The sequence below is a fragment of the Phlebotomus papatasi genome, chromosome 3 (genome assembly GCF_024763615.1).
Source record: "Phlebotomus papatasi isolate M1 chromosome 3, Ppap_2.1, whole genome shotgun sequence".
Classification (NCBI taxonomy): domain Eukaryota; kingdom Metazoa; phylum Arthropoda; class Insecta; order Diptera; family Psychodidae; genus Phlebotomus; species Phlebotomus papatasi.
Window position 1 is genome coordinate 86,749,847 of NC_077224.1, and position 12,880 is coordinate 86,762,726.

General features: G+C 33.2%; 1 protein-coding gene across 1 annotated transcript in view; it reads left to right on the forward strand.

Annotated features, from left to right (window-relative positions):
• The window catches only part of LOC129806189 (protein lozenge), a 53,406-nt gene that overhangs the window by 12,844 nt on the left and 27,682 nt on the right, over positions 1-12,880 (forward strand). The window contains exon 3 of the mRNA XM_055854591.1: positions 12,170-12,283. Within this exon, the coding sequence (XP_055710566.1) occupies positions 12,170-12,283 (114 nt within the window). The remainder of the gene's footprint in view (positions 1-12,169; positions 12,284-12,880) is intronic.

Here is a 12,880-nt window from a genome sequence, read left to right on the forward strand (position 1 = left end):
CTTGCCCTTCCGGAATTCTTCCAATGTTTTTATCACATCATCTCGTTTGTTGAAGCTACAATCTCTAAAGTACACAAAAACTAAAAATTCATCGAAATTCGAGGAACATTAAAAATGGCCGGAATTGCAAGCTGGCCAAAATTTGGGACACTTACCCTAAGGGTACAATGTTTTTTTTTTAATTGCCGTAACTTCGATTCTAATTGTTAGAATTTAAAAAGCGAGGGCGCTTTGGAAAGCTCTCGAGAAATGCCACTTCCCTTTATAACATCGTAAGTTCATAAAACTACACCGCTAGGGACGCTATTATTAAAAAGAAAAAGAATCAATTTTCAAAGTTAAATAACTCAAAAAATCCATTGTTTATCGGACTCAAATTTTAGTATGTTGTAGAAGTAGATTATACCTATCAAAAAAAAAACAATACTTAAGCCAATCGATAACCCCTGACCCGAGCTATAAAGGGTCAAAGCTCGAAAATTGACCGGCCTCTATCTCCGGTTCTTATTAACATTTTAACCTGAATTTTGGGTTTTGGTAATGAACCCGTTCATAACCATTAACTAATTTTTATCCGAATTTCAATTATATTACTCTTGATTTGAATTTTAGGCAATGTTTTGAGTGATTTATAAATAGGTGCAAATCGGTTGTGAACCAGTAATGGACCGGTTATGAATCGATAAGAAATTCATGTACGAAAATCATTTTTATTTGCCATTTCCATTGAGAAAATTTTCAGATTTTTGTAATTCCCAATTCACATGAAAGCTCGCAAAAACCCCAGTATTGAATATGAACATCTCATTTTTAGGCAAAGGCTAAAGGCTGCATTTTTAGGCATTTCATTTGTTTGTTTTGATTTATCTTCTGGGTGAAAATGCATAAAAACAACCGAAACCTTCATGAAATCACTCCAAAAGGATATCTTTAATCGTTTGGTACGCAAATTGAAGCAGGGAAAGAGATAATGAGGGGTAATTGAAACCATTACGACTTTAAAACAGCAACGTTATCAGAAAAAGTAGTCGATGATGAAAGTATCAGAAAAAACTCAATGGATGGCGCTGTTCTCCATAAGAACAGTCTGGAAAACTGTTCCCAATTTTTATTTTTAATCTTTTATGCGATAAAATTCAGGGAAATTGAACTTTTTCTTATTAAAGCACCCTTTTTTCATATGGAGTCGAAAATTTTCTAAGAGAGTTGTTGAGAAATTTCTCAATGGACAGGCACTTCGCAAGGTCTGGAACTCTTTACCATCCCTTTTTAAAATTATAATTAGATAGGGTCGAAGGAACACCTCTTCGCATTTCGAGAATTCGCTCTTTGAGAACTTCTGACATGATCTATTACTCTTTCTGTATAATTTAGAACAAGGATTTTACCTCTTTAAGAAGGATTGCGGAAAGGATTTTTTTCTAATTTAATTCACCTATTTGCTAGTGAGTATTCAAGTTTAAATATGAGCATTGAGATCTTTTTGCCAAGGTTTTTCTAATGTCTCTTTATAAAAATCAATTTTAAAAAAAATCCTCGCGAAATAAAATGAGATCAAATTGCGGTTAATAGGCAAAGAAGAAGCAATTTCGATCTAGATTTAATTCACAAATCTTAATAATTGTGAACTAAATACAATTGGTAAAAATAGAATTCATTTGAATATTGTATGAACGATCTTTTTGGTAACGGTTAAAATTCCATAGATATCCCCAACATTGTTTTATTGTATAAAATTGTGTAATTTATATGTTATCATTTATCATAATAAATCGCACCTTTTGACTACAAAGCCACAATACAAATGGATCCCCATTAAATTCTCATTATTTGAGTGTGCACACCATCGAAGATCATCATCGTCCTCTTTTGAAAATAATAAAAATGTGTTGAGATCTTCTTTTTTTTAAACCATCCGCGATATTTTCTCTCAATACACTATCTTTTAGTCTTGGACAAGTGTTGAAAAGCCTATACTCAATGCCCTTAGATCTTCCAGTTACAGCAATATTTTCTTCTTGGATATGAAGATGAAAAAAAAATATGTTCGCGGCAACCCAATTTTCAAAGACATTTTTTTTATTCAAAGTTTAGTTTAGAGCTTTAGAAGAGACTCAGACAAAAGTCAAAATTGTAGCAAAGATCATTTTCAAGACATCTTTCTCTCACTCTTCCTCATTGTCCCAGGTGATGAAGTGAAAGAATTTCAAGAACTTACACCCAAATAACAAAAAAAAATAGCCATGAGGGAGTGAATAAGTTTGAACACAAAATACTTCCATAGACATTAATCCATTTCATTATAATGCGATTTAAGTCTTTTAATTATTTCACCAAAAGAGAGAGAAAAATGGGTAGATTGGAAGGCAAAAGCAGTCCAATGTAATATGAAATGGATCAAAAAGATAAATTGGTTCACAACTTTAAGAGTTCTATGTTACTGACACGTGCCATTAATTTAGATGAAATATTTCGGTGGAATCTCTTAAAAAGTAAAGGAGAGAAAGACTGATCTTCCTCGACAATCTCTTCAGATACTTTTAACAAAAAGGGGAATTTATCTAATCAACAGTTTTTTTTTGCATTACCTTTATAACATAGAAAGTATTGTTACATACTCCTTCTGTCCGAAAAAAAAAGTCGTAGGGTAAAGTGAGGCAGCTTTGAAATTGAGCAACTTTTAAATTGGGCTGATTTTCCTATTTTTAAATAAAACTGGACAAGGATGGATCTGGCTCAATTGCATTTAAAAATAGGAGCAAAAGTCGAATTTCAAAGCTACCCCAATTCAAAGGTACCCCACGTCCCCCTACGTTTGAGAAAAAACTTGGGATTAAGCAATGATATTTAGAACTTTTTGTTATCGACAAAAAAACAGGATAAGGTGTTTTGAATTTCCTGAACTCCGACCTAGGCTACAACACTCTAAAATTTGATCAAAAAGCCCAATAACGTTTTTGAGAAAAATGAGTTTGAATTTTGACGCTATTGCAGCGCTACCTGTGGTGACTTTTTGAACTTCTATCTGATAGTGTTCATCGAGACAAAGCCATACCGGTTCGTAACCGATTAGAACCAATTTAGTTTAACAGAAATTCCAAGTTCGAGCAGTACAAAATGTTAAAATACTAAATAACTACGAAACTAGAAGAAAATGCCTTTGCTTTTTTCGAAAAAAAATCGTAATATATCCTCCTAGAATCAAAAGAGTTCTAAAAAATTTCACTATTTTATTTGGAAACATTTTAACAAATTTCATTCAGGTACTAAAATTTAAAAAGTATTCAAACTTCTGCATTTTCAAAGATACCAGTTAAATAAAATCTTAGAAAAATTCAAATATTGGTTCTTACTATTTCAAAACGAAAAGAAGTTTTTATTTGAAAATCGTTTTAGTCATTTTAGTACAAAAACTAAAATCCGTTGGATTTAGAACGAAGAAATTTGCACACTTATCCAACACTGAGAGAAATCCGAAAGAGTTAAAAGAACATTCCGGAAATGTTAATTTTACCGTGCATTATTGATCCAAAATCGATGTAAATATTATGCTTTTTAGGTTTATTACAGGTTAAATTTACCCTTTTTCATGTTAATTATACATTTAAAAAGGTGTAAAATAAACATTAAAAATGTTGATATATTTTTAGACCTAAAAAGTGTTAAAGTTACCAGGAAAAATATTAATCGCATCCCCTTTTTCTCAGTGAAGGTTTAATATTACCTTTTAGTATTTAACCCTTTTTGTTCTAAATTGTTATTAAAACAAATTTAGTGTACTAAAATTTTTAATCTTGTCACTTTTGTATTGCAAAACAGCAATGGAATTAAAAACGAATTATTTCATAGATGCTCTCCAGTTGTTTAAAATAAAGAAATAAAAATGAAAATCGCTTCAGAAATTTAGTACTTTAAATAAAAAATTTCGCTCCTGGCATTGGAAAATTAACAAACTTAACCAAAGTCCAGTATCGCAAACATTACAAGTTCCACTAGTCTTGTTCTAAATTATTGATAGAAAAAAACTCTTGTACTAAAATTTGAGCCTACCAAATGTGTATTTCAAAGACTTCAGTAAAATAAAATTTAAAAAATATAACTCAAACGTTTTCATAATATTGGAAAAAAATAATCTTTCGCTATAAAACTGCTTTTGAAATTGGGATATTACCACAATTAACCAAAGTTTAGTAGTGCAAACCTTACATGCTCCTCTAATTTTATTATAAATAACAGATCAAATATCTTGTACTAAAATTTTTGACATTATCAAACTTGTGTTTCAAAAAGTTTAGGGGATTGAAATAAAAAAAAAAATATATATTTGAAATATTTCTGATAATATTGCACAATAAACTTTTCGCTATAAATTGCTTGCGCAAATTTAGTACTTATATTAAAAACTTTTTTCTTTAATTCGGAAATTAGCACATTTAAACAAGGTTTAGTATTGCAAACCTTACATGATCCACTAATCCTGTTCTAAATAACAGAACAAATATCTTGTACTAAAATTTTTGACATCATTAAATTTGTGTTTCAAAAAGTTTAGGGGACTGAAATTAAAACTAGTCTTGTTCTAAATTATTAATAAAACAAATGTCTTGTACTAAAATTTTCGACTTCGTTACGAAACTATTTGTGCAAATTTAGTGCTTAAATTAAAAACTTATTTTTTTAAATTGGGAAATTTCACACTTATTTATCAAATGAATTTTTCGAGAGACATCTGATTAAAATTGTGACGATCCGATGTAGAGAGTGCAAGTTTGCAATCATATCTATTTTTTATTAAGTTATTGTAAGAATTAAAAATTCAAAGGCAAAGATATAGTTAAATTGATCACTAATATACCAATCAACACACTCAAAAATACCGAACAGTATTCTGAAGCTTATATTTTGAATTACATACGAAGTATGTCTCTTAACATTCCGATCCGTGGTGCTCTTCCCTTAATTACATAAAGCCGTCTCTCGCTTAAGGTCGTAGATCTGTCCAGCACGTTACTCTTAAAAAATTAATGTCTCAACTGGTCTCATTCTAAGTTTTTAAATTATGTACTAAAATGATGTACTAAAATTTTTGAACTATCCAAAATTACATGCGAAAGACGTCGATAGGGGTATATCAGCAAAAAGTGTCTCATTTTCTATATTCTTTTCATACAAAATAAGATTTTCGTCTTGAAAACACTTCTGCAAGTTTAGTACTCAAAACAAAAGGCAAAAAAGTCGTTTTTCATTTAACGGTATACTTCATCAATACAGAGAAATACTTTTTCTCAACATGCACCTTGAGAATTAGATATTTTTGTGCAACATCTGAAAACTTCAAACCTTCCGCTGACATTCATTAAATGATCATTCATCAATTTTATACTCATCCCTTTTTGCACCCACAACAGAAAAAATTACCGCCAAAAAACTTTTGCAAAAGCAACAAAAAAATTAATTATCACGCCACACTTTTTTCAAATAAAAATCCATCAAACCAACCACCAGTAAAAAAAAAGTAATCGATATATCGTTACCTTGTTTCCCTTCTGCATTTTCCATCTTCTGCCCACACAATCATTCCGCAGCATGATCTTGGCGGTCTTCCCTGAGGATGGCAACATTATGGTCATATTGCTCCTTCCAGCATAAAGTCCCTGAAACATAGAAAGAGAGAGAGACGAAAGGGTCAATTGTGTGTGGTTGAGCTTTAGTGTTTTGATTCTTCTTCGCGCCCTCATCCACATTTGTTGCCTCCCTCTTTATGATTGTTGAAGCTATTAAAAGTAATAATGTGGCTCATTAAAGTCAGTATTAGGTGAGATTCTTAACAATCTCACCTACTATAATCCTAACAAAATTTCATGTCGTCCGATCGACCTCAAATTTGGCCAAAATCCGTTTCGCCACTTCCTGATTCCGAATATATATGTGGCTAAGTTACGTTCCCGGCCGGCCGGCCGGCCGGCCGGCCGGCCGGCCGGCCGGCCGCTCTTTGGAGCTTAATAGCTCCTAAACTAAAAAAGGTATCGACTTGCGGTTTTCGGCAAAGGTTATATATCGGGTGAAAATTGCAACTTGGTGCATAGACCCCCCACCCCCCACCCCTCCTTCCGCCATTTTGAAGACCCCCCTTTTTTTGTTTTCTCAATAGCTCCGCCCCTATGGCATTCAGCGGACTCAAATTTTAGTATGTTATAGCTGGGCCTTAGAGCTTTCCATCAATACCAAACTTAAGGTCCCCCGACCCCCCTGACCCGAGCTATAAGGGTCCAAAAAAAATTTCTTAAAATGGTCATAACTCCGATTCTAATTGTCAGAATTTAAAAAGTGAGGGCTTTTTGGAAAGCTCTCGTGAAATGCCACTTCCCTTTCTAACATCGCAAGTTCATAAAACCACCGCTAGGGGCGCTTTTTTTAAAAAGAAAATTTTTAAATCTTAAAAGTTAAATAACTCAAAAATTCCATTGTGCATCGGGCTGAAAATTTAGTATGTTGTAGCCGTTGATTATACCTATCAAACAAAAAAAACCTTAAGTCGATCCATAACCCCTGACCCGAGCTATAAGGGGTCAAAGTTCGAACATTGACCGGCCTCTATCTCCGGTTCTAATTAACATAGCGACCTAAATTTTACCTTTTTGGTTTCGTCTCGATGAGCACTTTCAGATGGAAGTTCAAAAAGTCACCACAGGTGGCGCTGTGATAGCGTCAAAATTCATCGAAATTCAAAGTCACTTTTCTCAAAAACGGCATTGTGCAAGTTAATGAAATTTTAGTATGTTGTAGTCCAGTCTTAGACGTTTCCAAAATGGTGCGTATGCGCGCTGTGGTTTCAATAGAACCGGAGATATGAGGGGTCAAAGTTCACGAAATTCAAAAAATCATATCTCCGGTTCTATGTGACCGATTTTGATGAATGAGGGCTTAAACGAAAGATCTCACCAAATGCTACAACTTTCTAGAATATTTGAACTTCGTGGAACCAACACCAGGGGCGCCACAGTCGAAAAACCAATTTCAATATCACATAACCTCAATTATCTCGACTGTCGCTGAACCGATTTTGATGATTACTTCAACATAATTGTAGAGCACATTTGTCTCTACATTTCGTCCATACATCATTTTCCACTCAGACTACGCTATCACTCCGATTTTGCCGTTTAAGTGTGAAAAAATTGATTTTTCCAATAATAACGCTTTGAAATCACTCAGATGCCAATTTGACTGCCTCTACTCCACCAAGACACTTAAAATAGGGGTTTAAATGGAAAGTCCCGCAAAATACAACAATTCTTTGATATAGTTGAAGTTCAACAAATGACTACTTGGGGCACTCTGGATGAAAAAACGAGTTAAGAAACAAAAAACCTCGATTATCTTGGCTTCTGAGTAATCGATGAGTTCAAGTTCTACGGCAAAATTATAGAGAACATTCTGGTCTACATTTCACCCATATAACACTTTTCTGTCAGTTCATCCAAATCCTTGACATTTTGGTTCAAATACAAAACTTGTATAATTTCACGAATTTGATACAAGATAACTGAATGGCGTCTCCCTACTTCAGCATCAAATCGAATTTGCATGCACTCCGAGTTAGCTCACGTTAAGAATCTCACCTACATAAGCCGGTTAGGATTATCTGTCCCTTTAAAATTATAGCTATGAATTTTTAATAATCAATTCATTGAGAGGCACTATTTCATGTTCCACATGCTATCTCAACTTCATTTTAACCTCCTTCATTCCAAAAGAAAAAAAAATAAAACGCATCCATCAAGCAACATTTCATCTTCGCCCAGGAACGGCCCTTTCATGAAGAACAGAAAAAAGTGAAATAAAGAAAATAATTCCCCAAATTTGAGTCAATATGTCAAAAAAGGTGAAATGAAATAGATTATAGGAAAAATAAAATAGGAATGAGATATAGTGTGAAAATTTGTACCTATTCTCATGGATAACTTCCAACACCAAATGGTGGTTTTTGTGGTTGCTACTGAAACATAAAGCTAATTGCTTTTTAAGTAACTTTAACCTATAATTATATTTGTGCGTGAATCTCTTGAACCTCCCCCGCACTTTAAGAAGAATATTAAAAAATAAAAGAAAAATAACCATGACAGCTCGTCAAAAGCTTCCACTGGCCACTGAATCTCAATTTCACGGATAAATTTTCATCAATTCCACCTTCAAAGATTGTCTTTTGCAATATTGATCATGTCTCTTGTGTGTTTGTTGCAATTTTCACCATAAATAACACCCCAACATTTCACACACCTTTATGGACACTTTGGGATATTACGAGAGACTCTTGGTGTCATAAATCAATTGATTTTATGTGCTATTTGCCGCCATTCGCTTTTATTTTCAAGCAAATAACCTCTCTATAAAAGTGTTTAAATTCTAAATGTTTCAATGATACGTTCTATTTAACCCTCAGGATACTTTACGGGATTACCTTAATGCGGAATTACCTAATAACGGGCTTCATACATTAAGCTAGCCATATGGCTTAACTTTGATAAGTTAATATCAATCATGATCCACTGGATTGTAAAGCTGTCTACACACTAGGCAAATTATTGCAATAATAACATTTCAAAGTGATATTGAAATAAAAGTTCAATATTGAAGAGAATATTGAAACCAATATTTCAATATTCGCCTACACACTGAACAAATTGATTTCAATATTAGAACTTCAATATTACAACTTAATAAAATACCATTCTAGACAGAGATTCAGTTCCTTCAAACATCGAAAAACTCTTGAAATTAGCATGTTCATGAACAGGAAGACATCTCAGAATATTATCGTAGACAGAACCAGAGATTCTGCTGTATATCCTGCTCAATTCTTCCCAGAAACCCATCTTTGTCAGGACTTCTCCCCTACTTCCTCAAGCCAAGTACGCCCAAAATACCTAAGTTGGTCAGAAGATTTCTCCTGATTTCTCCAGGAAATCATAGATCTTCTGGGATCTACGGAGCCAAGAGAAATCTTCTGAACAAAATGAGTATTCTGGACGTAATTGATAAAGATATAGGAGAGTCCCAGAAGATCTATGATTCCCTGGAGGAATCAGAAGAAATCTTCTGACCAACTTGGGGATTTTGAGTGTTCTTGACAAAATACAAAAGAAAATCCCAGAGGATATGATTTCCTGGGGAACCAGGAGAAATCTCCTGACCAACTTGAGTATTCTGGGTGTATTCGACTAAGTGCACAACAAAATTCCAGAGGAACTGTGATTTATTGGGTTCTTGAGAAGATTTGACAAAATGTACAGCGAAATTCCAAGAATCTGGGATTTTCTGGAGGAAGCAGGAAGAGATGTGTCCTGACTTGGATTTTGATATTTTCAAATAATTTTTTCATTCATGAAAAATAAAATCCAAGCGGTTCTGTGATGTTCTGAACGAAGAAGATTCCTGACCATTAAAAAATATTGGAGGAAATATCAAATCAATTTAATATTTGGATTTCCTTTGAAATTTTATTTCAATGTGACTTTTAAAATTTCTATTGACATTATTTGGCCTTTTCTGTAGGCATTCAAAATAATGAAATAAAATGTTGAAAAAAATGCTCCATATTGAAACAAATATTTCAATTATATTGCCTACATATGGACTATTTTCTTCAATATTGAAACTTTTATGTCAATAATCTTTGCAACGTGAAGGCAATCCTTGTCAATATTGGATATTGAAAAGAAATATTTCAATAAATTTTGTCTAGTGTGTAGCCAGATTAAAAGAACCAAAGTAGCGGAAAGTGCCCATGCTTCGTATTATCGAAAACTTGGTAATGTCTAAATTTTGTCGATGCATAATACCATTTTGTGGATTTTTTTCGGTTCTAAAAATGTGCATAATCCCGGGTCCCCGTGTACTATTATTAATTTTGCATGAAAATAGCCCGTTCTTCGGCTTATTATCAACATTTTCGCACGACATTGATACAAGCTTTCGAACACCAAACGACTTTTTACTCTACAGAACTTTACATAGGCTCATACTCTGGCTTCGAACACTTCAAATTTTGCCCATACTGCTTTAATTAATTTGACCTATCCATCTGAGGAGTATCTTGATCTTTGGAATAAAACAGACGCATGCAAAACGTTTGAGAACGAAAGGATGTGAATTTTGATTTCATCAAATTTTTCTGGTCTAGAAGATAAGCAAATTTGGTTCAAATTTGGTTTGTTATGGCTCTGGCACACAATTTATATCAGGGAAATTACATTAAAAAAGATTATTTCTCTTTATTTCTCAAAAGATATTCATAAGTCTGTATCATTCTTTCGGTCTCAAAATTGAAATGAACTAAATTAAATGTAGTGTGATGTTCAAAAGAAGAGAAAGAGCACGAAAGAGTAGGATAGACATATGAAAAGTTTTTAAGAAAGGAATGTAAATTTTGTGGAATTGTGACCTTAGAAATTTTCCTGATCTAAAAGGTATTCCGATGGCATAAAAAGTCAATTTCGGATAGAAGAAAATTAATTTTGTTCGAAAAAATTATTGATTTTAGACAGTACGAAAATTAAATTTGCTTTGTGAAAAAATCGATTGCGAAATAGCTCTGACAGCGCACACCTTTTAAGTCGGGAAAATTTCATGAAGTCAAAATTGACCTCCCTTTATTTCTCAAACGTTTTGCATATAATCCTACTCATACGCACTCTTCATCTTCTGCTTTTGAACATCACATCAAATTAAATTTAGTTGAGTCTAATTTTGAGTCCGAAATCTTTTGAGAAACAAAAAGGGGAGCGAAATAGGTAAGAAAACAAAAAGAATAGTGCATTTGATAGCAATTTTTGCCAAATCATCGATTATATCATACTGTCATATTTTACAAGCTAAATATTCTCGAGGATTAGCTTGAGTCTATTTGAATCTATTTGAGAACACTCTTTAAAAACACACGCGATTTTTGCGAACCTAACAATTTTTCAAAGTCGAAAATTATAAAGCTTTCAAGGGATGTAATGCCGTTCAGTAGTAACCTTCTCGATTTGCGAACTCTCTTCGATTGAGGTTTAAACTGTACTGATTCGAAGGTAAGGGAGAGCTTACGTATTTGAGACGCATGTAGCTTGAGACGCGGTGGATTATTCTTTGATTACTTAAATAAATGTGACAAAAACACTAATTGAATTATTTTAATAAGGTCTATACAAGTGATTATACAAAGCGCTATACAAAATTTCAAAACAATTTTCTAAATTTTGGAAATAATGCCTTAAAGTCAAAACATAGAAAAGTGTCTCTAACATGCCTGCTCTGCCCTATATGTCAGAAAGAACTTACCTAAAACGCCGTTGTAAGTTCGAAAATTTAAACAAGAGGTTCTACAAAAGTGAATAAGTTCATGAAAATGACATTTATTTTAATGAAATTAAAATGTAAGCATTCTACCATTCTGAAATTCCACAAAGATACAAAAAATTTCATTATTCGCCGCAAAATATTTCATACTATTGTTAATTTTAATTGGTACTTGAAGTGTCAAGAATACCGAAAATTCGAAATAAAGAACAGTCAGCGCTAAAGCGGCGAATATGTGTACTTACACTTTAGACTTCCTGTTGATTTTCATTATGTTTGGCTTGGTTTTCGAGTAGCTTTTATCTCTTCAAATGATTATTTCTTAACGGGGCTATTCTTTCCATTCACAGCAGGTGTTTCATTCTCCAATAGTATCTAGAATAATAGTTAAACGGAACTCTATGAACGAAAAATCGTTGATAATCGAATAATTCAAACTCAGTTTCGAATTTTTAAACAAAATTGTTTGAACCTTTTAAGATTACTTAGTGATTTGAATTTATATTGAAATGGGTCAAGTTGTTTTGATTTTCCCCATAAAAAAAACATAAACAGATACAATTTGACAATCGAGACGCTTCGAAATTCGAACAGGAAGTACAGACGAAATGAGAAGTAAAAATATCTTTCCACTGGTTTTCGAAAACGATCTTCGAATTTTTTAAACTCCTGTTGTGAGTGAGGCAATTTCTAAACATATTGGGTCAAAAAGCAGCCTCTAGGAAGGCAGAATTCAATATGGCACCCCTTTTTCTATCATATTACTCCTGTTCAAAAATGTACCATCACAATTTTTCATGATCTATTATTTTCTTTTTTTTTCCAGGAAAGAGTTTTACCCTGACGATAACAGTGTCCACAACTCCACCCCAAGTAACAACATACAGTAAAGCAATTAAAGTGACAGTAGATGGACCCCGGGAGCCACGTTCGAAAACTAGTAAGAACATTAATTTTATGCTTTTTTCTCAATGCACCTTAAGTCTCAATATCCAAAGATAATTCCACCCAAAAGGTTGAACCTGAACACATGTTGAATTTCAACAGATCCATCATGAGACACCCAAAATGCGCCACATGTGCATCTCATTATTTGTGCGTGCGCCAAATTTATGTCGTGTTATCAATTGTGCTGCAGTCATGTAATGAACTTAAGCGGGAATGGACAAAAAATCGCCATAGAGGCTCAGTAGAGTATTTGCAAAACCATCAACTTCTCACTAACCACATGACACAGCCACAATTAACTAAAAAAAAATATATAAACATTTTAAAATAATGCAAAAAAAAATCTCGCAGTCTGTCTTCTAGTTAATATCTGTGAAATTACCATTAAAACCACGATCTTCTTGCAGAGTTGCGCAGCATAAAAAAAATATTAGCATGGAAGAATTAAAACCAATCTTTGATAAGAGATAGAGTATTTCGTAACATTAGTTAATGTGACTTTACATAAATTTCTCACACCGATAGTGATGGTAAAATTCCCAGCTGGGCAAGAGATAAAGAGGGAAATAACAGACTGACATAGTCCTAA